We start from the raw sequence: 25,013 nt of genomic DNA on the forward strand, positions 1-25,013 counted from the left end.
TTCTTACCAAGTAAACTTTTGATCTGCTAGGGATTGTAGGAATTTCATTGTTCATATAAATGACAACTAAGTTTAGGCAGGATAGACATGCCCAGCCTGTGTTTAATCACATATTATGCAATCTTTAGCTGCTCTTGAAAATTGACTCTGATTAAACCTTAATGGGCTAGTTTTGCTTTCAGCTGTCACCGGACTACACTGGTAATTCAGTCTCAATCTATGATTATTGATTCAGGGATTATGCCAACACCTATGCCACATAGAGACACTGACTGCCACTGTTTCAAAGTGAGGATTTCTGACTTTAAGGAGAGTTGCATCACTAAAAGTATTATACCTCCCTTTGTAAATTAGTGGTGAAGCTGTGTAATTAACCTCTCTGTGAATTTATCCTGTAAAAAAAGCATGGGATCCAGTCTGGACATGATTAATATTTTCCTTAAAAATCACTGCTATTTCATGGACTAATGAAATATACGTTAGGTTTAAAAACAAATTTTGTTGAAAATTATTGATGTGATTAATTCCACCCCCCGTTTAATTTAATGTGTGGTTCTAGTCTAAAAAGTAATTATGCAAAAGTAGCCTCTTTTTTTTTTCAACAGATCCATTCCTGTGTGTATTTGCGTACATGACTAGCAAAACTATGTATTTGGGTTTTTTTGCTCTGTTAGCCCTGACAGAGCTGATGCAGCTAAGAGGCAATATGATGGATTCTACTCCTTTCTGTTCATAATCTACAGGATTGCTTACTAATTTCTAATGAGCTATACCTGTGTAAACTCACTGAAGAAAATGGGTTTACACAGGTGTCACTGAGAACATAATCTGAATGCATGGGGGCTACACAGGTTCACTCAGGGCATTATTTGGTCTGCACAGTCTTTATTACTAGTGATAATGTCTGAAAATGAAGCTTGACTGTCAGAATCTAGACTGAGTTTGACAAGCTGGCAGTTAGAGAAATGTGCTCTCTTCCCCCCCCCCCCCAAAAAATCCCCTGTACCTTGTTTATATTTGTAAACTGTGCCTACTTAATCTGGAAATAATTGAGAGACAGTAAACATGGATTCCCATAATGCCACTTTACACAGTCACTTCACAGTTGTACTGCACTTGAATGATAGACATAAGCATTTTTTCTCAGCTTTTAATTGATTAATAACTTCTGAGGCTCAGGAGGATTTGCCTGTTTCCCCTGCAGAGCCCATATCGGTGAAAGTGTGCATGGATTCTTTGTGGAGCTGAACAGCTCCACTCCAAGCATTAGGGTTGTTACAAAGGGTTGTTACAAAGGTCCTTCCACCCATCCTCAGGGCACACTCTAGCTGCTCAGTGCTCAGCATCTGAGCATCCGTTCTGGAGAGTTTGCACTCCCTACCAGTCCAGAGAGACCAATACATCATTTGTTAATGGTTTAAGGCCTACTTCTGAAAATCCTTAGAGCTCCTATTGTGAGCAAGAAATACTTGAGTGAGGGAGGGCTTGTGGGGTAAGGCCTTTAATTTAGACTTGACATCCAGTAAGCCAGAAAATAACCACAAGCTACACTGGAAAAACAGAGAGGTAATTTAGTCTGTTTCTAGAGGATAGAAAAATATTTACAATTATGAGCCTCTATTAAAAATTCATACATAGCTTCAAGGTTACATCATATGGCCTAATGTACTTATTAAAAATCATCAGTGGGCTATCACTGGGAACTGTGCCATGAAGCTGATTGGTTTTCCAGGCAATTGTCCAGTCTTCCTCAGATGGTTAGATTGGATGAGTCAGGGGATTATTCCAAGGATATAGGACTGTTTACCTGTAGTTGGCTGTTTTGAATATAACCCAGGCTGGTTGTGACTGAAGTCATTACCATCTGTCTGCTGTTCAGTGATCTATGTAAAATTAGCTGGTGATATTTGTCCAGTTCTCAGTAGACAGGTGCCTACATCATGAAATTGGCACCAGTACCACCCTTGTTGGCAGTTTCAGCAGAGAGACTAAGAGTTGAACAGGCAAAGAGACTGAGCAGTCTCCTTATTCCTAGAGAGGGTCAGGGTTCAGGCACATGGGTAGGTGAAGGGGCACTGGTATTTGAGAATTGATTATGCCTATGCGGTGTCTCTCTATCTGTCTGTCTGAACAGGCTGTGGGGGGTACATTGCCCAGTGCTATCTATCTTGGACCTTCCATGACCACTAAACAGTCACTTTAAAAAATATCCTACTCGGTTACCATGACTTCACAATTTAAAACCAAAATTGTGGCCCCGTTCAGGTTTCCTTCTGCTATTCTTGCCGATTGCTCTTTAGGTTTTATTTGAACTGTATTGGTTGATGGCTTCTCAATCCCAAATGTATGTTGTTTTCCTCTATTGTCTAGCCAGAAGGTACCTAAAAAGAGAGAGTACCAAATCATCCACAAACAGCTTTTGCTGTACCAGTTGACTTTAGCCATACCTTTGGGGACAATCCTAAAACAGATTATGTACCCCAGTGGTCAAGGGACTGTTCTCCCAATAATGGTAATAACAATGCTTAGCACCTAAATTGCACTTCACACACAGAAGGCTCTGCGCAAACTTTAACCCCTAATTAATTTCTTAATTCTTCTGTTCAAAATTTCTCTAATGGTGAAATTTGCCAAGGTCCATACAAGGCTTTCTGCACCACGTAACCTCCATATTGTTCCTGCAGTCACCCTAGAGTTGTCCACTGAGGATAGGGTGGCACAGGGGAGGAGATAATAGATTAAACTTACAAGGCTCCAGTAGCCCAGAACCTCTTCATAGGAGGCATTGGGAGGCCTGTAGTTACAATTCAGTCCATATGCTGGAATAGCAATCACGGGAACCCTATGCTATTATCCTGTGGCCTGCTCATAGTTTTAGGGGCTGGAATCTGTTTCTTTCAGTAATTCATTAACTTCCCTGCACACACCCAATTAATTCTAGCTTTTTGCTTGAGTTGATTTTAATCCTGCATGAGGAGCTCTAGAAGCATTTTATCTTGCAGGCCGTGATTCAGGCTTGACAGTGCCCATAGCGGTGTGTAGGACGCCCCTACTCCTTAGTGGATTTAAAAAAATACTAACCACCAGTGTATTGTAAATAGTTCCTTATTGTTTCTGAGGATTTGTTGATGTGCAGAAACATTCACGTGGTCCAGTGACGAGCAATTTTTACTGATCAAATCCAGTGTTAATAGGCTTCTGTACAATCCTTTGCTTAAGGTAATTTAATATATAAATGTCCACTCTATCAATAACAGCAGGTTAGGGTTTTGTAGCAAGTCATTCTGATTACATAGTTAATAATCTCAAGATAAGTGGTACAGTGCTTTCATGCCGGAGTGTCATTTAGTCTCAAGTCAAAGTGACCTGCTCCTACTACACACTTCCAAATCACCAAACAGTTTAGCATGATTGGTAGCCTGTGGCCAGAGAATAGGAGAAGCAGAGTGTTGCTGGTTAGGATGAGTGGTAGAACTCTAGGTGAAAGTTTGAACATTGCTTGCATTCTTTATGTCTAGTTCTGTAAACTACTGTCATTAATATTTCAATTTTTACTTTTGTAAGCATGACATTCCCCTAAAAACGTTTAAAATTAAATGATTTTATTTACAGTGACATGATTTCTGGGTTGTAATGCCTTAAAATGCAAGGAATTAATTTCAGTATCTCACTGATATTAGATGAGACAACACAATTGAAGTCAGTGAACAGTCCCTTAATTTTAGGGGTGTGTGTGTGTGTGTGTGTGTGTGAGAGAGAGAGAGAGAGAGTTAGAGAGAGATCTTCTCTGGGAGCTCCTATTTCCTTCTTTATTCTCCATTAAAGATCCCTTTACATGGTGTGAATGTGTGTGTGTCAGGAGCTCATTAAACCTATTCCAAGAGTTGACTAGAAGTAGTTGCTAGAAAGTCATATGCTCCTTTATCACAGCTTCACATCACATTTACTTCTGCAGCAGAGCTAATCAAAAGTTTTCCAATGCATCATTTTTCCACCAGAAAATGTCATTTTGTAAAGATGGAAACTTCCCGTGGGAACGTGTCTGTTTGGCCGAAACTTCGGTTTTTTTTTGGGGGGGGGAAGCGCTTTAAGATTGAAACGTTTCATTTTGATATGTTTTTGGAACTGATTTTCTGTTTCAAAATGACTTTTTGTTCAGAAATTAATATTTATAAACAAATCTCAAAATTGAAATGAAATATTTCAGTTGACCCAAAAATAACTTTTTTTTTTTTAAATTAGGAACAAAACATATTTTGAAATGTTGGAAATTCTGCTTGTCACACAGGTCTACTCTTAAGTGCTTCTAGCCTCCACCTACCTGTGATGTGAGGGTGTAACTAGTTACTCAAACACTGGTCCCATGAGGTACTGTCATTAGACCTCTGTGTTGCCTAATTTGAGACTTTAAATCACTTTCCTGGCCTTAGTTTTGCATCTTCTGTTTCAGGATACTCCAAAGAGTGATTTCATTTAATACACTCTGTAAACTTGTCATCCATGATGTTGCAGCTATTTAGTAGACCAAAATAATCAGTCTGTGTCTGCAAGAATCCCCCATTCCAATGGATGTTTGTGCCTTTGGTGATTTTGATGCAGTTATAAAGTTATAGCAATCTGTGAAATCAAAATGGGAAAATACACTTTGAAAAGAAAGAGGAAGTAAAAGAGTTTGAGGAATGTTAAAACTCAGTTGCTTAGAGCTAACAGATAAAGTAGCTGATTAAAGTGATTATATAATCTAAAATACACAACTAATATTCTTATGCCCTTGAGAAATAGAGATTAGTGTTGGCATTTTCTCCTAACTTTTCCTTAAGACATTGTGTGCAGGCTGTTGAATGGAATAATTTTACAAACTTTTAATTTGCTTTTGGTTTGTAGTCTGCAATGTGTGCACTTGGCTGAAGAGACAAATAGTTCATTTGTTTGCAAGTTGTCTACTTTCTTCTTTCCTTTCATTTCTGCATTTTGATTTAAAATGACATCTGTGCATACAACAGTTTTACAAGAGGCAGACATTCTTTGCCTTTGAAACAAAGTCTTCAAGTTTTTATGTGCTTCTTATTGGATTGTAAGAACTATCAAAAAGCCCGAGTTAATATAGACTCAGATAATGTCTTTTCTTTAGAAACGTGAATCTCAGGAGACTGGAAACCAGATCAAATATGTCCGAAAGCTGTTACCGTCTATCTAATGGCTGTTTAATAGCATATATGACATGAGTTGATGGTCCAAGTTAAATTGCTATTGAACTAGTAGCCACATCTCAAAACACCCATTATAGTTAGTACTATTTAGCACCCCTTTAGCTGTCTCAGAAGGGATAGATTCAATTCCCATTAACGGCTACAGAAGTCTTTCCATTTTCTTTAATGGGAGTTGGATCAGGCCCTTATTAGCTGCTGGATCCTTATTGGTCTTCTGGAGGTGGTTTCTCTATAGAATGGCAAAGAACAATGATGGGTTTAGCTGGAGAATCTTTGCAGTGAACTGTTATTTCCCATGCTGTATCCAATCTATTGACGAGCATAGGATATAAGTATTCAGTGCAACTTTCATGGCCATTGTGCTAATATCAGCGGAAGTTGCAAGAATGGGTCAAAGGTAGCATACTGCTTACAATACTTGTATTCCCATTAATTTAGTAGACTTATGCATGTTAGTAGTAGTAGTAAATAACTTGGCCTTGGTAATAAGGTTTTGCTGAATCAGGTCCCTAATTGTTTAAAATACTAATTTGCTTAAGTCTTTCCATTGTGGCACCTGTTTTCTTATCCACTGAGTCAAAGTATATTTTCTGAGTGAGAATTTGCATTGTAAACATACATGATTTACTTATTAGAGAATTACCTTCACTTGCATAATTTACACTGTGCAACTGTTGTAAATTACAGTAGGCTTCGTTCTGAGAACATGTCTATGTATTTTCTTCTGATTAGTCCAAAGAATCTTCAGAGTGACAACTGCATAAAATGTGGCTTACGTGCTGATATCATTTTTGAGACATGTTAACCTGCAACATTTGATTTTTCTTGCTCACTTCCTTTTTATATGTTAGGTCCTGTTACTGAAGTCAAAACAGATATATATGTCACCAGTTTTGGACCGGTTTCTGATGTAGAAATGGTATGTACTTCTGGAATTAAAATACCATTTTCTGGTGCTGAGAAACCATTAACTGCAGTAAGGAGTGAATGCTTAATTCATATGACTTTGTACTGTACTGTCAGTCATGCAAAGTAGGAAAGATTACCAGCAGCTTAATTTGTAGGCTATAATTAGATAGAGCAGGCCTGATTCTGATCTCATTCAGACTGTTTTTAAACTGGTAGAAAGAATTGACATCAATTACTTTACAACAGATTTATACTGGTGTCGGAGCCAACTCAGGCCCAGTGGGGTATCTGAGAGCACTGTACGGAGAGCAGATGATTTCTCTGAGGTCACAGAAATGCCTTTCCCCTCTGGAGCTAGCGTTTCTCTGCCTCCCTAGCTTATTAGTATTTAGTATTTATTACTAATGGGTAAATAATGACATTATTCCCCAAATATTTGTTGACATTTTCACTTCAAATGAATTTGTCATCCATCTTCATGCCCCTCTTGACAACACTTTCACTAAACATTCAAATGAGAGTTTTACCAGAAAACCAGTTTGCAAAAAGTGAATGTCAAAGTGACATGCATGAGTAGCCACAGAAGACAAATGTTAAATGTACACACATTTGTGCCTGAAAGGCTTCCACACTCATTCAAGGCCTGATCCAGTCTCATTGACTTCTATGGTGCAAGTCCCAGCCCTTAATAAGGGGAAAAGAAAATATGTTGTGTGACTTATGTGGCCAAGCGCCAAAGCTCAAATTATGTAGATACATTGCTAAGCTTTGGAGTAAAGTTTAGACAAGATATTCTTCAAAGGCCTTATGGCTTTTGAATAGCACCTTGCTCGTTAAGTGGTTGCACTTGTGCATTAGGGTGCTATCCAGCATGAGTAAGGACATCAGAATCTGGCCCCAAGTAAATCTGAGTAGTGAATACATTTGAGATAATTAAGTATCACCACAGACTAAAGACTGTATTTGTCAACTAAATTATTAATTGTGAATTATTAGCTCCGCTTATTTAATTATACAGCACTATGGGTCTGCTCGGCACTTTACAGGCAACTAAAATTGGCAAATCTCTGCCCCAAGGCGCTAATGATTTAAGGCTCAATTCTGCAACCATTACTTACGTTGAGTACTTTTTACGGATGCAAGCAGCCTTATTGAGCTCAATGACATAACATTAGACATAATACAGAATTGCAAAGCCATAAACTGAATTGGGCATGATCTAGCAAGGGGTGAGAATGAACACAAGGTGTAAGGGGAAGGAGACAAAACAGGACAAAAGCAGTGAAAGATCATGAGCAGGACCGGCCCAAACATTTTGGCACCTGAGGCGGGGAGCTCAAACGACACCCCCATGTCCACTCGCTTGGGCCAAAACTTTGAAAGGTCTCAATTCTGCCTTCTTCCTGTTCTGCTCCTCTCATGGTACTGCTCTGCTACCTACCCCAATAAAGTAGAACTAACAACTTAAAATGCCTTGTTCAAAAATTTTAAGTAACACTTAACTTTCAAATGCCTGAACAGCAAATTTAACTTTTCTTGTCTGCATAGTAAACACTGGCATTTTTATCTGTTTGAATAATCAGGGTGATGATTTCCGTGCCTTCTTGGGTGCAAAGATTTGAACTGCTTCCTCGTGAAGGTCCACAGTCTGGGCCAGCTCATGCTCTATTGAGATGGTTGCAAGGCCGACCAGCCTCTCCTGTGTCGTGGAGCGTAGATGTGTTTTTATTAACTTCAGTTCGGAGAAGCTGCATTCTCCACTGGCAACTGTTACGGGAAGTGTTAGAAATATGCGCAGAGCAACAAAAGCATTTGGAAAGAGGGTGGTCATCTTATTTGTGCACATATATTCCAGAACAGCCTTCGGAGTTGATCCTACTGAAATGTATCTTGAAAGGGCTTTTAGTTCATCACCTAAATCGCTCGCATCAATATCGCGCATATTGTCATATGTCAACACTGTCACTAGTGCCCTGCATTGCTGGTGTAGGTCGTCTTTAGGTATAGTGAGGAGTTTTGGAAATCATACAACATCCCAAATATACTGCTGTGTTCCTTGAGCTGCATGAAACGTTCTTCAACTGACTGTATTGCACAATCTAGCACCTGGTTAAAGAATTCAACTTTGAATTGTTGTTTGGGGTCTCTTATGGGGTTATCCCGTGCCCTGTAATCAAAATGTCGTCTTCTTCTTGTATTCTTGAATGGGTGGGAAAATAGCTTCAGTGTGAAGTTCCTCTGCCAACTTCTGTGCACTCTTCAGAACATTTTGAAATCCCCCATCTGACCGGTAAGCTGTAGGTATGACTTTGCTTTGTCCAGTTGTTCCGTTGCTCCAGATACATCAACACCTTGGAGTCTCTTGCTTACAATATTTATTTCAAACAGTATGTCATGCCACAACACTAAGCCACACAGAAATTTGAGGTTATGTATGTTTCTGGTGATTCCATTTCCCTCTGCTACTGTTCTCCCATGAAGAGTTCCTGTCATAGCATTATCCTCCATAACGGCAACTATGGCATCATCTATCTTCCCAATTCGGTGTTTGATAGGCTTTATTGCCTCCACTCTACTTTCTCATCATGTGGCACTCGGTGGTTTCAGTGTCAGAGAGGATGTTCCCAGATGTGGCTTCAAAATTTGCCATCTAAGAGTTGATGCAGAGGAAAAATACAAAGATGCTTTGAATTACATTAAAAAATTCAGCAGCCTCACTAGAAGCTGATGCTGCATCACTGACCACCAAGTTCAATGAATGAAAACTGCATGGGACATAAAAAGCTCGAGGGTTTAACTCTCGGATCTGTGTCTGCACTCCTCTCTTCTTTCCTCTCATGTTGGCACCATTATCATAGCCCTGACCTCTCTTGTCAGCTATCACAATTCCCGTATCTTCCAGCTTTTTAAGAAGCACATTTGTCATACCAGCTTCTATAGTATCATCAATGCCAATAAATTCTAGAAAATGCTGACAGTCACCATTGCAGGGACATTTTCACTAGGTTCTCTTGTTGTTACAAAACGCACCATTAAAGGCATTTGTTCCGTATGGCTGATGTCAGGTGTGCAGTCCAGAATAACAGAGTAATATCTTGCTGACTTCAGATCTGCCACAATCTTCTGTATGACTTTTGTTGCCAGTAACTGTATGATTTCATTTTGAGTGGTTTTTCCAAGTTAGTGGTGTGTGTACATTTCTTGGGTGGTGACTTCTTAGATGCTCCTGGAGTACAGCATCAAACTCAGCCATCAGCTCCACAATTTTAAGGAAGTTTCCATTGTTTGGCACATACAGCTGACCTGAAGTGCCACGCAGTGCTAGGTTAAGGGTAGCAAGCATTCTCACAATGGCAATGAGCCTTTTCAGAACATTTTACCAGTAAAGAGACTCTGATGCAATCTTCTCTTGATGCTGATCATCTATGGTGGCCTTTAACCTTAGTCTCATCTCAAGCTCTTTCCACCTATGGAATGCTCTCTGATGATTTGCTGCCTTCTCATGGCGTGCCAGATTTCTAGCCAGATTTTTCCAGTTCTTTGTTCCTGTAGAACCCAATGTGGCTGGAACATTAGACTGGAAGAGTTTGCAACAAAAACAGTATGCAGCATTCTGGGTTTTTGAGTACATAAGCCATGGTCTCTCCACTTTGTCGCCATTGGGAATTTCACACCAGTAATGTGTTGGATGGAAAGTTCTATTTTCATTGTTTTGGGGAAACATGAAGTTTTTCATTTGCTGTGGCCCATGCAGTACAAGGAAGTTCCTCCGGCTACTGCTCAAGTGGGTCCACAGTTCTAGATCATCTAGAATTAAGGAACTAAACAGCAGGAGCTGTTTCTTGCGCCTCCACCATACTCTTCTCTGATCTACACTTTTCTTCAGGAATGTGCCTGCTTACATCCATTTGAGATGGAGATATGGATGCTGCAGTGGCTGCCAGGTCACCTGCAGTCTGACTAACTGGAAGATCAGGCATCTCCTCACCACTCACATCCCTCACTGGGGCCGGAAGGCTCACCGTGAACATTTGTGTCTATGTATCTCAGGAGAGCTCCTTCCTGCTTAGATAGAAAAGCTTCCTTTGCTTGCTTTCTTTTTCTGAATGCTGCCCCAGAGGGGCGTTTTCTTCTTTCACTCATGACTGCTGTTCTGTCCCAGCTATAGTGACTCTCAACACTCAATTGAAGAGGACAAATAAGCAGGGCCTGAGTGAGGGAAGATATCAACGTCTTAAGGGCTTAACTGGCTCCTACTACTTCAGTTGACTGCTTGTTCTCCTCAAGTGGGTTCAGGGAAGCAGCAGGAAACAGGAAGCTCCCGGAGAAGCTGGTGTTAATCAGTCCAGGCTCCTGGGGGTGCTAGAGAGGTACATCAGAGGCTCCTCCTCCTCTCTCTCTCTCTCTCTCTCCCTGTAGCTCCTGCTGCTTTGTTATTCCCTCTCAGCTTTTCTCCTGCCTGCCTGTTATGTCGCTTGTGTCCTCCTTCCTCCAGAACAGCACTCCACCATCTCTGTGCATCTAGAGTGGAGAGAATACATATGCACCAGCAGCAGACACAATTTTCTACACTTTGGTCCTAGTGGCACCTCCCCACAGTCTGGCACCTGAGGCGGCTGTCTCAGTTCACCTCATGGTAAGGCCAGCCCTGATCATGAGAAATGCATATTGTTACGTACTCCTTCTGTACACAAAACAAGTTCCCGAAGCCAAGCCACCTGTATCATACAATAAAATTAGGAGCCCAGCCCTACAAATCATTGCTCATCTGACTAGTCATTAATCACATGAGTAGTTCCAGTGGTTTTGAGCAGGCCCAATGATTGATTACCCGTGTGAGGAAGGATTTGCAGCATCAAGTCTCTAAGGAGGAGGTTTTACGTTTCATACGCTTCTCGGAAAATTGTCATAAAGAAATTAGATCACAATAATTTGAAGATGTTTTAGCACAAAACTGCAGTTGCATAACAGCTAGAGGGGATAATGCCCTTCACTGTTAAACCAATATTATGCGAATAAGACAGTGTGCAAGTGCTTTGATATCCCAAGATAACAAGTACCATATAAAGATTCCTTCCTTCATGCATTCATTCAGGTGTGTGTGTTCTTGTTACATATTCATGGCCCTAATCATGCAAATATTTGTGCACATACTTTATTTTAAGCACATGAGTAGTCCCATGTTAGTCAATGGGACTACGCAGGTGCTTAAAGTTAAAACGTAAATGTTTGCAGGAGCAGGGTTTATTATATACACTTTTTGTAGATGTGACAAAAGAACTATTGATCCCTTTTCAGTCAACCACCTGTTTTGTCAGTTGATATTAGATGTATATTTTCTTGTGTGATTTTGGTGAACTTGGGAGAAATAAGAAATCATGTGTCCTTATATTTTCAGTCTGTCCAGCTGTAAAAAAAAAACAAAAAAAAAAAACAAAAAATCCATCGATTTTTTTTTACAGTCCATTGACATTTTACACATTACTCATTTTGTTTCCAGTTATATGCTAGAGTACAAGCTTAATTGTCTGCTTCCTGCAATTTTATTAGATTATAGTAATTGCTCCTGTATGATTAAATATGTATAGCAATTTATTTATATGACTAATACGGGAAATTAAGGTATTAAGAAGTGTACAATTCACTTTAATTGGTAGCAATATATTTTGTAGTTGACTTAACAACATTTACTTCGCCATTCATTTGTTTGCTCCTAAGGGATTTTTACAGGAAACCTACACATAAAAGTGTAACATTTGTTTTTTCTACAATATGCTATAGGAATACACAATGGATGTCTTCTTTCGTCAGACATGGGTGGACAAAAGATTAAAATATGATGGTCCCATTGAAATTTTAAGACTTAATAATATGATGGTTTCGAAGGTGTGGACACCGGACACTTTTTTCAGGAACGGGAAAAAATCCGTCTCGCATAATATGACAGCCCCAAACAAACTCTTTAGAATAATGAGAAATGGCACCATCTTATACACAATGAGGTATTCAGTTTATTTGTTTGGCTTCTTTCAATTACTGTAGAGAAAAGTTATGCTGCCGAGACAAAATCCAAACCAAAGTGTATTCAATTTGTTTCATTATAGGCTTACCATAAGTGCAGAATGTCCCATGAAATTAGTGGATTTTCCAATGGATGGTCATGCTTGTCCTCTCAAATTTGGGAGTTGTAAGTTACAATTATGAATTTCTTGAAGCTTTAGTTTTAAAAAACAGATGTGGATTTTTAAAAATTCTTTGTATCATAACTGAAGTTTCTGAATACTAGGCTTGAGCCACACGCCTTATGCATAGAAAAAGCCCATTGACTTCCATATGAGTTTTGTTGATATGGGGGCTGCAGAATCAAGACCATAGTGCTATCAAGGCAGCAAATTGACAAAGGGGCACAGATTCAGATATTAAGTTAAACTCCACCTCTCTGACCACACGGATGTTTCAGGGCCTGATCTAACGTTCACAGAAGTCCGTGGAAAGATTCCCAAGGACTCCAGCAGGCTTTGGCTCAGACCTTTTGTGTCTGATATAGAAAGGAAAGCTTTAGAAATCCAGTACCAGATATCTGTAAGATCTCCTAAATTCTTTTAATATTCTCTAATGGTAACATATTGGGCCAGATTCTGTATTGCCTCCATCTTGCATAGGGCACAAGAGAGAGGAGGAGCCAGTCATGGCTCCCTGTTTCTCTGTTTTGCCCCCAGAGCAGTTCTGAGCGGCCTGGGGACCACCTAGGGCTTGCTAGATCACATTACAATCTAATCTAGTCCCCTAGTCCAACCCCTGGCATGTCCCTGTGCTGCAGTCGGATGTTGTGGACAGTGTGCCTGCAGGGAGCTGGTTGCCAGCTCCCTGTTCTCTGGCCACCCATTCCAGTGGAAGTTAGAGCAGTAGGGCGTGTACTCCTAACTTCTGCTGCTGGCATTAATTCAGCTTACACCAGTGAAAAATCAGGCATAGGGATTGGTGTGGCTGCCCCACCTGCCCTGAAACTCTTCATCTTCCCAGATGGATGGCAGCTGGCATAAAAGGTGGCTATGACAACAGCCATATAGTAGCAGAGATTCCCTGTATATAGGGAGAATTCTCCAGGGGGATCACTGGCCAGTTTAAATAAATGCAGTGGAAATTGCACTTGGCAGACTGGAATATCCAACCATATGTTCAGTGAAATGATAAAAAGGTCATACTCATTTCACATGTAAAAGGAGGGCTGGATTTGGCTTTAACATGAGTTTTGGCTATGTAGAGACTACATACTAGGCATTATCACTTTATTTCATATTATTATTTGAATATTTCTTGGGGACTGGGAATATATTTTGGCTGCTGGGAATTTTTTTTTACAGGCCTTCAGATTTTGGCAAATATTTTGAAAATTTTTGAGCTTGGCATAAGTGTTATTTCCTTAAAATAAATGTGTCCCCAGCCTCTCAGATGTATCCACCTGGGGTATGTCTACACTGATTGTAAACCTGGGCTCAGAGTTAGGTTTGAGCCGAAATCCCTCTTCTGTCCACACACACGAGTCTCTCAGACTCAGGTCAGCAAGAAATCAAAAGCTGAGTCCTAGGACCCAACTGGCAGGGGGTGGATCTAAGATTGAGTCCCTCTAGTTATGTCTACACTCCCCCCACAAGTTCATGGTGGTTCCATATGTATTCCATTGATTTCAATGGGCTTTGTATCAGGACCTTAATGTGGTGTGATAAGACACTTCTATTTAGTCATGCTAACAATATGTTGTTTTAGATGCATATCCAAAGAGTGAAATGATTTACACCTGGACAAAAGGACCTGAGCAGTCTGTGGAAGTTCCTGAAGAGTCTTCCAGTTTAGTTCAGTATGACCTGCTTGGGCATACTGTATCCACTGAAACTGTTAAATCTATTACAGGTAAGAATCTCGTCAATGTGAATCAATTTGAGATGCGGAATTAACAACGTAATTTTGTCCTAGCCTTTTCTATAAGGTATTCCATAGTTTTTACTGACACATTATGTATATGCATATACACGCTTAAATCAGAGCTCAGGTTTTCGTTCTTCATATTACCACTTGCAGATTCACTATAGTGGAGTCCATAGTCCATTTGGAAAGCAAGTATGAGGTCACTAGTCAGAAAGGCTAGATGAACGTGTGTAATGATTGCTTAAAATGTAATCTGTAGAGTTAGGAGCCATGTAACTAAGGCTGTTAGAGGTCTTGAATTCCAGTTATAAAAATACTTTCTCGGTGCTCTGTCTGTATTATTTGGGAAAATACTTGCTTTTGTTTGGCAATGCAAACAATTCCAAAGAGAAATACAACATGCGGAATATGTTGTTAAAGTAATAAATTAGAACTATATTCAGAGTAGCATAGTGGTAATCACAACAGAGCCTGCTGCTGCTATTTGTGCTACTAAAATTTCTACTAAGGCAAGTGACAATATCAAGGTAGACCCAGTAAGTGAAATCTCACTGATTAGCTGTTTGATAAAATTTGTTTTAAAAATATTATCTATTGTTGATTTGTTACAAAATTACATTACTAAATCCTTGATGTTTGGTACTGTAAAATGAAATGCTGTGGCAGGACAAAGACAAAAATTAAACAACAGATTGAGGAATGTATTTGACAGATTTCTCTTTTTTTTTTATTTCAAGATAAAAATATTTTCTTAATATATCTGGATATTATTAGCACGAGATGTTGTTGATTATCCATAAGATAATAAGACAAACCTGATCACTTCCCTGCCACTCCCCCACCCCCCAAAAAAAACCAAAAAACAGTTTCTGGAGACCTCTTGCAGTCTAAGCTTGTTGTGTTTTTGTCTTCAGAATACTAGCTCAGAGATGCATGGCGTAAAATCCTGTTCCTGCTGAAGTCAATGGGATTTTTGCCATTGACTTCAAGGGGCGAGGATTTCACCTGTAGTGAAGACTGGACTTCAAAGCCATCTATTCTGTACTAGACTGTTTGTGTTACTTTTCCTGTAATTAAATTCTGGATTTCAATTTAGGCTTTTTGTAAGGGCCGCCTGTGATATCATTAATTAATACTGTAATTTCTAGCCGAAGGGTGTGAATTTTCATGACTCTGTGTGTGTCTGTATGGGTGGTGACTGGTGGAGCGACTCCACCACTACAATAGAAATCCTTTGGTTTTGTTGTTGTTGGGTTTTTTTTGGAGAGGAATTTCCATTGACTGGAATGAGAAGATAAGGGGGTAGATTGTGCATAGTTCTATTCTGGGAAGAAAGTGGCACAGGAGCCTTCCCTGATCTCCTCTGCAGGGTGTAGGACAGTCTTGGGACTTAATCTTGCAAACTTCTTTCTCTTGTGAGTAGTCCTGACTCACTGAAATAGCCTCTTGATTTCAAATGAGTAAGAGTTCATCCCCTCTGAAGAGGCCTGCTCCAAAATGGACTGTCCCTGCTCTTCTTGGTCTGGCCTGGTCTACTTTTTCGTCTCTATTCCCTTCCGTAGATTCATAGATTACAAGGCCAGAAGGAACTGTTGTGATCATCTAGTTTGACATCCTGTATAACACAGGCCATATAACTTCCCAAAAATAATTTCTATCAAGTGGGGGGCTGTAAGACTAGAAACATTGGCATTGCCATACTGGATCAGATCAGGTCCATCTAGTTCAACGTCCTGTTTTTGACAGTGGTCAGTACCAGAAGCTTCAGAAACAGGTATAAGAAATCCCCAAATGGACAACTTAGAATAACCTGCCCATCATGGAATATTTTTCCTAACTCCTGTCAGTCAGTGGTTGGTGTATGCCCTAGAGGAAGAGAGTTTATAATCTATATCCATCTATCTATTTATATATACAATTATCCTATCAAATATAACTGTGAATGTTTAAAGGCTCAGTTTACCCTTCCTTTCTCATTCATTGTTTTATACACCTCTGTCATAGTGATAAATGTACAAACAACAGTGTCATTCTAAAGCTAAAGTTAAAATAATGACTGCTATAGTACTATTTACATGACTTTCTGAGACTGGTTTTAACCATTATTGTAAATCTCTTTCTCTCCAGGCATTTTGTTTTCCAAATCCCCATAGTTCTGAACCACTCCATGTCAGCTGAGAGTGGGTCTGATCCAAATGGAAAGATTCCCATTGACTTCAATGGCAGTTGGATAAGACCCACCATTTGCATTTCATTCTGAATATTTCTCACACTTTTAATAATGATGGCCACCTTATGTAATGGTTGTTAGACTAAATTAACTGATACCAGTAAAAAGAAAAGGAGTACTTGTGGCACCTTAGAGACTAACCAATTTATTTGAGCATGAGCTTTCGTGAGCTACAGCTCACTTCATCGGATGCATACCGTGGAAACTTCAGAAGACATTATATACACAGAGACCATGAAACAATACCTCCTCCCACCCCACTCTCCTGCTGGTAATAGCTTATCTAAAGTGATCATCAAGTTGGGCCATTTCCAGCACAAATCCAGGTTTTCTCACCCTCCGCCCCCCCCACACACAAACTCACTCTCCTGCTGGTAATAGCCCATCCAAAGTGACCACTCTCTTTAAAATGTGTATGATAATCAAGGTGGGCCATTTCCAGCACAAATCCAGGTTTTCTCACCCCCCCATCCCGCTCCAAAAACCACACACACAAACTCACTCTCCTGCTGGTAATAGCTTATCCAAAGCGACCACTCTCCCTACAATGTGCATGATAATCAAGGTGGGCCATTTCCAGCACAAATACAGGTTTTATCACCCCCCCCCACACACACACACAAACTCACTCTCTTGCTGGAAATAGCTCATCCAAACTGACCACTCTCCTTACAATGTGCATGATAATCAAGGTGGGCCATTCCCAGCATAAATCCAAGTTTAACCAGAACGTCGGGGGGGGGATAGAAAAAAACAAGGGGAAACAGGCTACCTTGCATAATGACTTAGCCACTCCCAGTCTCTATTTAAGCCTAAATTAATAGTATCCAATTTGCAAATGAATTCCAATTCAGCAATTTCTCACTGGAGTCTGGATTTGAAGTTTTTTTTGTTGTAAGATAGCGACCTTCATGTCTGTGATTGCGTGACCAGAGAGATTGAAGTGTTCTCCGACTGGTTTATGAATGTTAGAATTCTTGACATCTGATTTGTGTCCATTTATTCTTTTACGTAGAGATTGTCCAGTTTGACCAATGTACATGGCAGAGGGGCATTGCTGGCACATGATGGCATATATCACATTGGTGGATGTGCAGGTGAACGAGCCTCTGATAGTGTGGCTGATGTTATTAGGCCCTGTGATGGTGTCCCCTGAATAGATATGTGGGCACAGTTGGCAACGGGCTTTGTTGCAAGGATAGCAGGTTCCTGGGTTAGTGGTTCTGTTGTGTGGTATGTGGTTGTTGATGAGTATTTGCTTCAGGTTGGGGGGCTGTCTGTAGGCAAGGACTGGCCCGTCTCCCAAGATTTGTGAGAGTGTTGGGTCATCCTTCAGGATAGGTTGTAGATCCTTAATAATGCGTTGGAGGGATTTTAGTTGCGGGCTGAAACTGCTGAATTGGAATTCATTTGCAAATTGGATACTATTAATTTAGGCTTAAATAGAGACTGGGAGTGGCTAAGTCATTATGCAAGGTAGCCTATTTCCCCTTGTTTTTTTCTACCCCCCCCCCCCCGACATTCTGGTTAAACTTGGATTTATGCTGGAAATGGCCCACCTTGATTATCATACACATTTTAAAGAGAGTGGTCACTTTGGATGGGCTATTACCAGCAGGAGAGTGAGTTTGTGTGTGTGGTTTTTGGAGGGGGGTGGGGGGTGAGAAAACCTGGATTTGTGCTGGAAATGGCCCAACTTGATGATCACTTTAGATAAGCTATTACCAGCAGGAGAGTGGGGTGGGAGGAGGTATTGTTTCATGGTCTCTGTGTATATAATGTCTTCTGCAGTTTCCACGGTATGCATCCGATGAAGTGAGCTGTAGCTCACGAAAGCTCATGCTCAAATAAATTGGTTAGTCTCTAAGGTGCCACAAGTACTCCTTTTCTTTTTGCGAATACAGACTAACATGGCTGTTACTCTGAAACCTGATACCAGTAAAGAATTTTAAAGGCATTATGTAAGTACGGAGTATTTATTTATTCATTCACTGTTTAATTATGACAGCAGTACTAGAATGGGAACACCTTGTGAAACAATTACAAGTTTCCATATGAACTAATATGTTCCATAAGGCAGTACCTAGATATTATAGTATGGTGTCTATATACAGTGAAATGGATATTACAAATGCCACAGCTGGATAGATGGTAAATAGATGCCTTGTATGCCTTGAGAGTGTTTTCTTCTTGAGATGCCAAAAGATCTCTTAAATAGCACTTAAACCATAAAAGGCAATCTAACATTACCTATTAATTTATAGTCTTTTATATTATGTTTCCAGAATGGCATTGTAAGGACGTATTACTTTCCATTTTGTTTGATATCACACTTCCTTTCCTTCTTGTTTCCTAAGCAACACATCTTCCCTTGCTTGTATTGCTAAGCTCTGAAGATAATATTTTCATATCTAATGCTGGTTGGCTGTCAGAAACATGGTTATTCTGCAAAATTGTATACGGAGTCAGAAGTATATTTTCCTTTCGCTTTATTTTATAGGTGAATATGTTGTTATGACAGTTTACTTCCACCTCAGAAGGAAAATGGGTTATTTTATGATTCAGACATATATCCCGTGCATTATGACCGTGATCCTCTCGCAAGTGTCATTTTGGATAAATAAGGAATCTGTTCCAGCTAGAACTGTATTTGGTAATTATAATCTCTTCTTTCTTTTTTCCATTTAATTATGTTTCCTCCTCTAATAATTTTTACTAGAATAATCCTCATTAGCGGACAGAATATGCATACTTTCTCAAAACCAGTGCTGCTAACATGAGAAAATAAATTAAGTTCAAAGGCAGATGGGCCTTTGTTTACTATCTGCCTAATTATAAATATTAGGAATATGTAACTTGGCTCACTGGACTGTGGAGGGAAACTTGGAATATTTAACTTGGAGGGGAATGTGGTTGATTGTAGCAGGGTTAAATTTATTGGGACCCATCCCTTTGCCCATTGAAGCAAATGGGAAAACTCCCATATCCAAATCAGGCCCTCAGCCTGCAGAAGGGACAGTTTTACCCTCAGGTGTATGTTCATGGCTCTTCTTAGAGTAACTCCAACTAAAGTGTCATTGAACTAATTTTTTTGGAATTACGTACATGTGTGCACAGATCTCAGGCACAAGTCTCACTGACATCAGTGGGAGTTTTGTCCAAGTAAGGAGTTTAGGTTTAGGTCCTGTATTGCAGTGAAACTGTCTCTTTTTTCTCCTGCTGCCTCCATGAAAGTGAACCGAAAAAGCAATTAGGCAAACGATCAGAAAATATTAAAGTGACACTCATTAAAATACAATTTGAAAAGAGACGCTACAACGAACACTGAAAATGAACAAACAAATGTGTGGAAGACAAAATGTACAAAACCAAACTGGTTCCTAACAAAGGAATGGAAAAAACAAGCATAGTTAAAGCAATCTTGTAAAGTGACTCTATAATATATTGTATTTTGAAGCGAGATTAATCAGCTGGAGAGCATTTAGCCAAAAGACGTATTATATATAGATTTAAAAGAATAAGAATACTTCTAAGTGACAGCTCAACCAACACACAAGCAAAGACTGGAAGACTGTCCAGCATCACAAAAAGATCTGGTTAATAGTCAGTAATGGAAAAAAAATAAATCTAATGAGAACCTTAACACCCCACTCAAGCATTACGTTAGAGGGGAAGGTATACAAGTGGTGAGTCAATTCCCATGTACATTGGCAGTAACATGCAAGGCAATGGGGATGTCCAGATGGAATAGTCTGGGGGCCTGGCTGGACATTGTTGGTGACATAGCATCCCCTCCCCCAGTACAGAAACCAGCAACTATGTTGTTTTGATAGAAGTGTCCCTTAGGTACTTATCTAGGGCAGATATGGTATTGTAAAGTGGTAGCCAAGTATGCTAATGCAAGATTTTTGTACCCATGTCAAAACGATCTTTTGCACAAGTGAAAAGGCCACAAAAATGTACCTAAGTTGTCAAGACAAGTCTGAAAGAAAAAATTGCCAGTAAAATGGGATTTTTCTTATTTTATAAGACAGAAACAAATCTTAGTCCTATAAAAGGTTTCTTTGACACGTTATTAAGGCTCATTACTTAAAGAATGTTGGCCTCATATTTTGTATTGATAAATGCATAGGTTATTTATTGACACAAGTTTTAAACATTCATTATAATAGAAACCAGGTATACTCTTGAACACCATGGTGCTAACAAAACACTAATAGCCAATGGACTCCCTCTCAGTGGTCGGTAATATGACATTATATATGTGTGTCTATCCTTTGTCAATATATTTGCCATATTCAACATATCTATCTAAGCCATCTGTAGTGTCAGACTCATCTGGATCCACACTGGCAACTTTGAACAGTCCTCACCACAAGTACACAAGTAAGCCTGTGTGCACTCCATGCTCTGTCTTGAGCAACTATACTTGAGCTTACACTTTTTGGTTTTTTACACCCCATATAATGAGTTCCAGGAGTGCTTTGGTGTCTGTGTCATTAGTGTTGGAGAAATGTGTCCACCCTTGTCATGTTGCTAGTCATTTCCAATTGGGGAAGGGATGTCAGGCTGAGCCTCCATGTCATAGAATCATAGAATATAAGGGTTGGAAGGGACCCCAGAAGGTCATCTAGTCCAACCCCCTGCTCGAAGCAGGACCAATTCGCAGTTAAATCATCCCAGCCAGGGCTTTGTCAAGCCTGACCTTAAAAACCTCTAAGGAAGGAGATTCTACCACCTCCCTAGGTAACGCATTCCAGTGTTTCACCACCCTTATCTGTCATGGTTTCAGATAAGGGTCTGGTAATTTGCATGCTTGGTATGTTGCAGAAGACTACTGTAAGTTAGAGGAGGGCCTTGTCCGGGCCTGATTGCAACAGAAAAGCTTATATCGTACACTATTTACATCCACTGAGTTAGCTGTTGGGTCATAGAAAAGGATTAGTAAAAGTTCTACCGATTTCAGTTGTGCAGGAAGTATATCCACTGTAGTGCCAAAATTAGCAAGGCCTCTAAATTTTTTTTTTTCTTTTCCTGACAAGCTTCCATGGTTTTAGTTTGCCAACTTCTGCCAGACTTCTGGTTGAATTACACTCAGTCAGCATATGTACTGCTGGCAACATTCTGCATAGTTGTTGGCCAAATTGAGCTGCTATCGTGTGGGTTGGTATAAACCTGGATTTATCTTTCATACCGGTATGAAACCGAAGGTCTTGAGCTGTTTATTTATGAATAAAATGTACACAGAGAACTGCAACGTCAGTGTCCGGAGACCACACCACTACATAAGGGTATTCTTGTGAAACATGTGCAACATGATGTTGAGGCTGAGTATCTGCTTCTTCATGCAATGAGAATAGATATTCTTGATCTACAGCTCCATCTGAAGTGACGATGCAAGCAATGAGGCCATCCTTGAATCTACCTGCAATAACCATTTTCTGAGCTGGGATGAGTTTCTGCCATATCACACCATGAGTCTGACAAAAATATTACCATATGTGCCTTATTCTTGGGATTTCCAGTGAATTTACTCCACTGCTGTAGGTTGGGTGTTTTGGAATCTTGGATTTTGACTTCATTGCTTTGTGAAGATTGCTTTTGTGCACCCTCAAAAGCTTTACTTGAATCTTTGACGACATATCATCTTTTATCAACATATACTCTTTTGCAGCTCTCATAACTCTGTAGAGGCTGGTGTACTATTCTGAAGTTCAGTTCAGCAAGTTTTGCAAAGCTAGTTGCACCTCCTTGTGTGACCATTTGTATAACAGCTATATTATCCAAGCTGTGGGCATGTTGGGTACATTGACTCTTTCTTTTCCTAATTCAGGCAATTGCTTATTCTTTGTGGTTTTTGTTCAGGGTACCATCAGAATGTGCTAGAGCATATGGAACTGTGGTAAACGTGTGAAAACTTCCTTCAGATTAATCTCTCTTATTTGTTCAGCTACTACAGGATGGCTAACAACTCCCTGTCTGCAATCACTTTAACTTCAGATTTGATCTTTTTCTTAGTGATGCAAATGTCTTGATTGTTGAGCTTGTGCACTGATTCAAAGAATCCAGTGATATTTGAATTTAATCTATCTTCTACAAACTATTCCATTGCTTTGATTCCTGTATCATTCTCAGTAACAAGCTGGGTGGCAACCTCTGCGCAATACAGTTGCAATGTTGGTGAGTCTATTAAGTCAGCATTCAAATCAAATAGTTTTGTCATGGAGTTGGTGATTGTGTGAACAACATTATCTACATCTCCTTCAACATGTTGCATGCCCTCCTCATGTTTTCCTTCTGAAACATCTGAGTCTGCCTTATCACACATTACTTTCATGGAAGTTGTGATCGCTGAGTGCTTATGAGTAGCGATGAACCATCTAGCCAAGGCTCCTGGTTTCAAAATAAACCCCCCTATACCCACTTTTACTTTACTCTCACAGTTTACTCTTTGTTCAAGTGCCATGTCTGTCCATACTTCGCTGAATTTATTGCTAGACTGAGCCACAGCATGATTTCCATGCACAGACTGCTCATGAACTTTGGGGCCATAATCTGGCAGAAACTTCATATCGCTGATGTTCTCAGATACCCAGAGGGCATAGTTGGTGTGGTCAAAGACAAAAAATAGTGGTAGCATCTCTACAACTGTCACAAGGTGCAAGTCCCAGTTGCTTTCATGTTCAGCTCTAATGAAACACATTAAGATGTTAACCATTTTGATGTAATCGTCCCAGAATGCAAAGGTGGGGAAATTGATGTTCCAAAATTGCAGACTCTGTGCAATACATCCCGTGCATTCTTGAGGGCATGACTGAGCTGGGAAAGTGTTGCTGCCGTGCTTTGACATTCTTGGAGCTTGCTATCGCTCTAAGGTGCCACAAGTCCTCCTTTTCTTTTTGCAGATACAGACTAACACGGCTGCTACTCTGAAACCTGTCTACATCTCAGTCACTCTCATTGTCTTGTACCCACTTACAAAATGCTATCCACTGCAGTCTGGATAAAGCCTCCACTACAACGTTGTGGGCCCTCAATCCACGGTGGTATTATTTGCCTTTAAGTACGTTGATTGCTGTGTTGCTACCATACACCTGCGATTCTGTGAGGCTGTCTTCAAGGCCACTGTCTTCATATGTCTTTCCAATTGCAGCAAGAAATGTCTCTGTGGAATCTACCCTTCTTAAGATTGTTTTCTGAAATTCCTTTGGGCGCCTCCACTGGCTCTCTCTTTGGCCTTACAATATATAGCCCCATCAAATATGGGGACACTGTAATCTTGTTCAAGAGTCCTGGACATCTTGCTGACATTCTTCATTACAGTGAGAACTGTACTCTGTTCAGTAGGTGGTGCTGGCAGCATTGGACAGTACCCAATAGATGTGATGGTTGGTGTGGCAGAAGAAATCATCACATTAAAAGCTGTCCATCCTGATATTTGCTGAGCATTCACCTTTTCAAATTTGCATCAGATAGTTTGGTTGGGCAGCATCTTAGAATTATCCATTGCAGATCAAAGTTGGTGGCTTGTTGGAAAGCCTCAATACCAGTATACCAGTTACTTCTTACTTTCCCCACAAGATTTGGTGTAGATCATTACTCATGAGGATTGCACTCCAGTATGTCTTGGAACATTGCAGGAGTTTCAAGTGATTGTCTTTGCGGTGCTGTTTTCTTTGTTTGAGCCTGAGCGGCTACTGTGCCAAAGCTGCCTTCCGGAATAGAGGGGGTCTGATTGAGCTAAAATTAAAACACCCTTTGCCATGTTTATAGTTGTAAAACATGATGTTGAAATAAGCTAATTTTTTAAAGAAATTACATGGTGTAAGCAGATCATAAATTACACATATAGACAAAACAACAAGCAGAACATATTTAAATAAAATTTACCATAATGAAATCAATATAGGATAAAATTAGTATGTAATTATACACATGTTAAGAGAGAGTCATTACTTTGACTGTTTCAAGAAATTTGTGAAGGAATTTTGACATGACTTAATAAAAATTGTCCATAATTCTCAGATTATAACTGCATAATACCACATCTTCCTTGCCCTAAAATCACACTTGAGGGTTAATCCCCAAATTAAAATGCATTAAACTCTTTGTGTGTGTGTGTGTGTGGTGGGGGGTTGCTCTGAATTTCAAATACAGGCAGCATTTTCCATGTGGGCCCCCAGACTAAAAATAATGTCACGAATCAGCAAGATAGCAGCTGCCATGACCATCTTAAACAAGATTTGACTATTGAAAATCTACAACATAAAGACCAAACTATGAATCATCAACTGAAATATTATGATTTGAAAGCTAGAGATCCACCAGAGATACAGACAGATGTCCAAATGCTTCAGGAAAATACTAAGTATGAAACTGAATTAATTGTTAACAAATGCTGAGATTCCTCAGAGTTCTGCAACTCCTTATTTCCAAAGTAATCCAGAAAAGAAGATGAAAGTATCTGGGACGTGTTAAGAATCTAGAACATCTGCCATGGCAGGCGTGCAATTGGGCAGCTGGAGGAACGTGTGACAGGGGTCAATTGAAAGAATCCCTCTGTCAACCATTATTTCGAGAGGGAAAATGTGTAGACTTAACAACAGAGAGGACATGAAAAGAGCAGCCCAGGATAGGCAGGGATGGTGGAGCCTTGTCTCATTGATGATGTGGGAAGGATTTAGATTCACAATATTACAGTCGAAGGCCACATTTTATCACTTAAAATAAAGCAGCAC

At 39.9% G+C, this 25,013-nt stretch overlaps 1 protein-coding gene across 7 annotated transcripts in view; it reads left to right on the forward strand.

Annotated features, from left to right (window-relative positions):
- The window catches only part of LOC125635959 (gamma-aminobutyric acid receptor subunit alpha-4), a 267,090-nt gene that overhangs the window by 6,811 nt on the left and 235,266 nt on the right, over positions 1-25,013 (forward strand). For 6 of the 7 annotated variants that reach the window (XM_075127948.1, XM_075127949.1, XM_048848416.2 and 3 more), the window contains exons 3-7: positions 6,062-6,129; positions 11,901-12,121; positions 12,224-12,306; positions 13,887-14,030; positions 18,776-18,928. In XM_075127948.1, coding sequence (XP_074984049.1) covers positions 6,062-6,129; positions 11,901-12,121; positions 12,224-12,306; positions 13,887-14,030; positions 18,776-18,928 — 669 coding nt within the window. The remainder of the gene's footprint in view (positions 1-6,061; positions 6,130-11,900; positions 12,122-12,223; positions 12,307-13,886; positions 14,031-18,775; positions 18,929-25,013) is intronic. The other variant, XM_048848413.2, reaches the window with a different exon arrangement.

Source organism: Caretta caretta, chromosome 4, assembly GCF_965140235.1.
Source record: "Caretta caretta isolate rCarCar2 chromosome 4, rCarCar1.hap1, whole genome shotgun sequence".
Taxonomy (NCBI): domain Eukaryota; kingdom Metazoa; phylum Chordata; order Testudines; family Cheloniidae; genus Caretta; species Caretta caretta.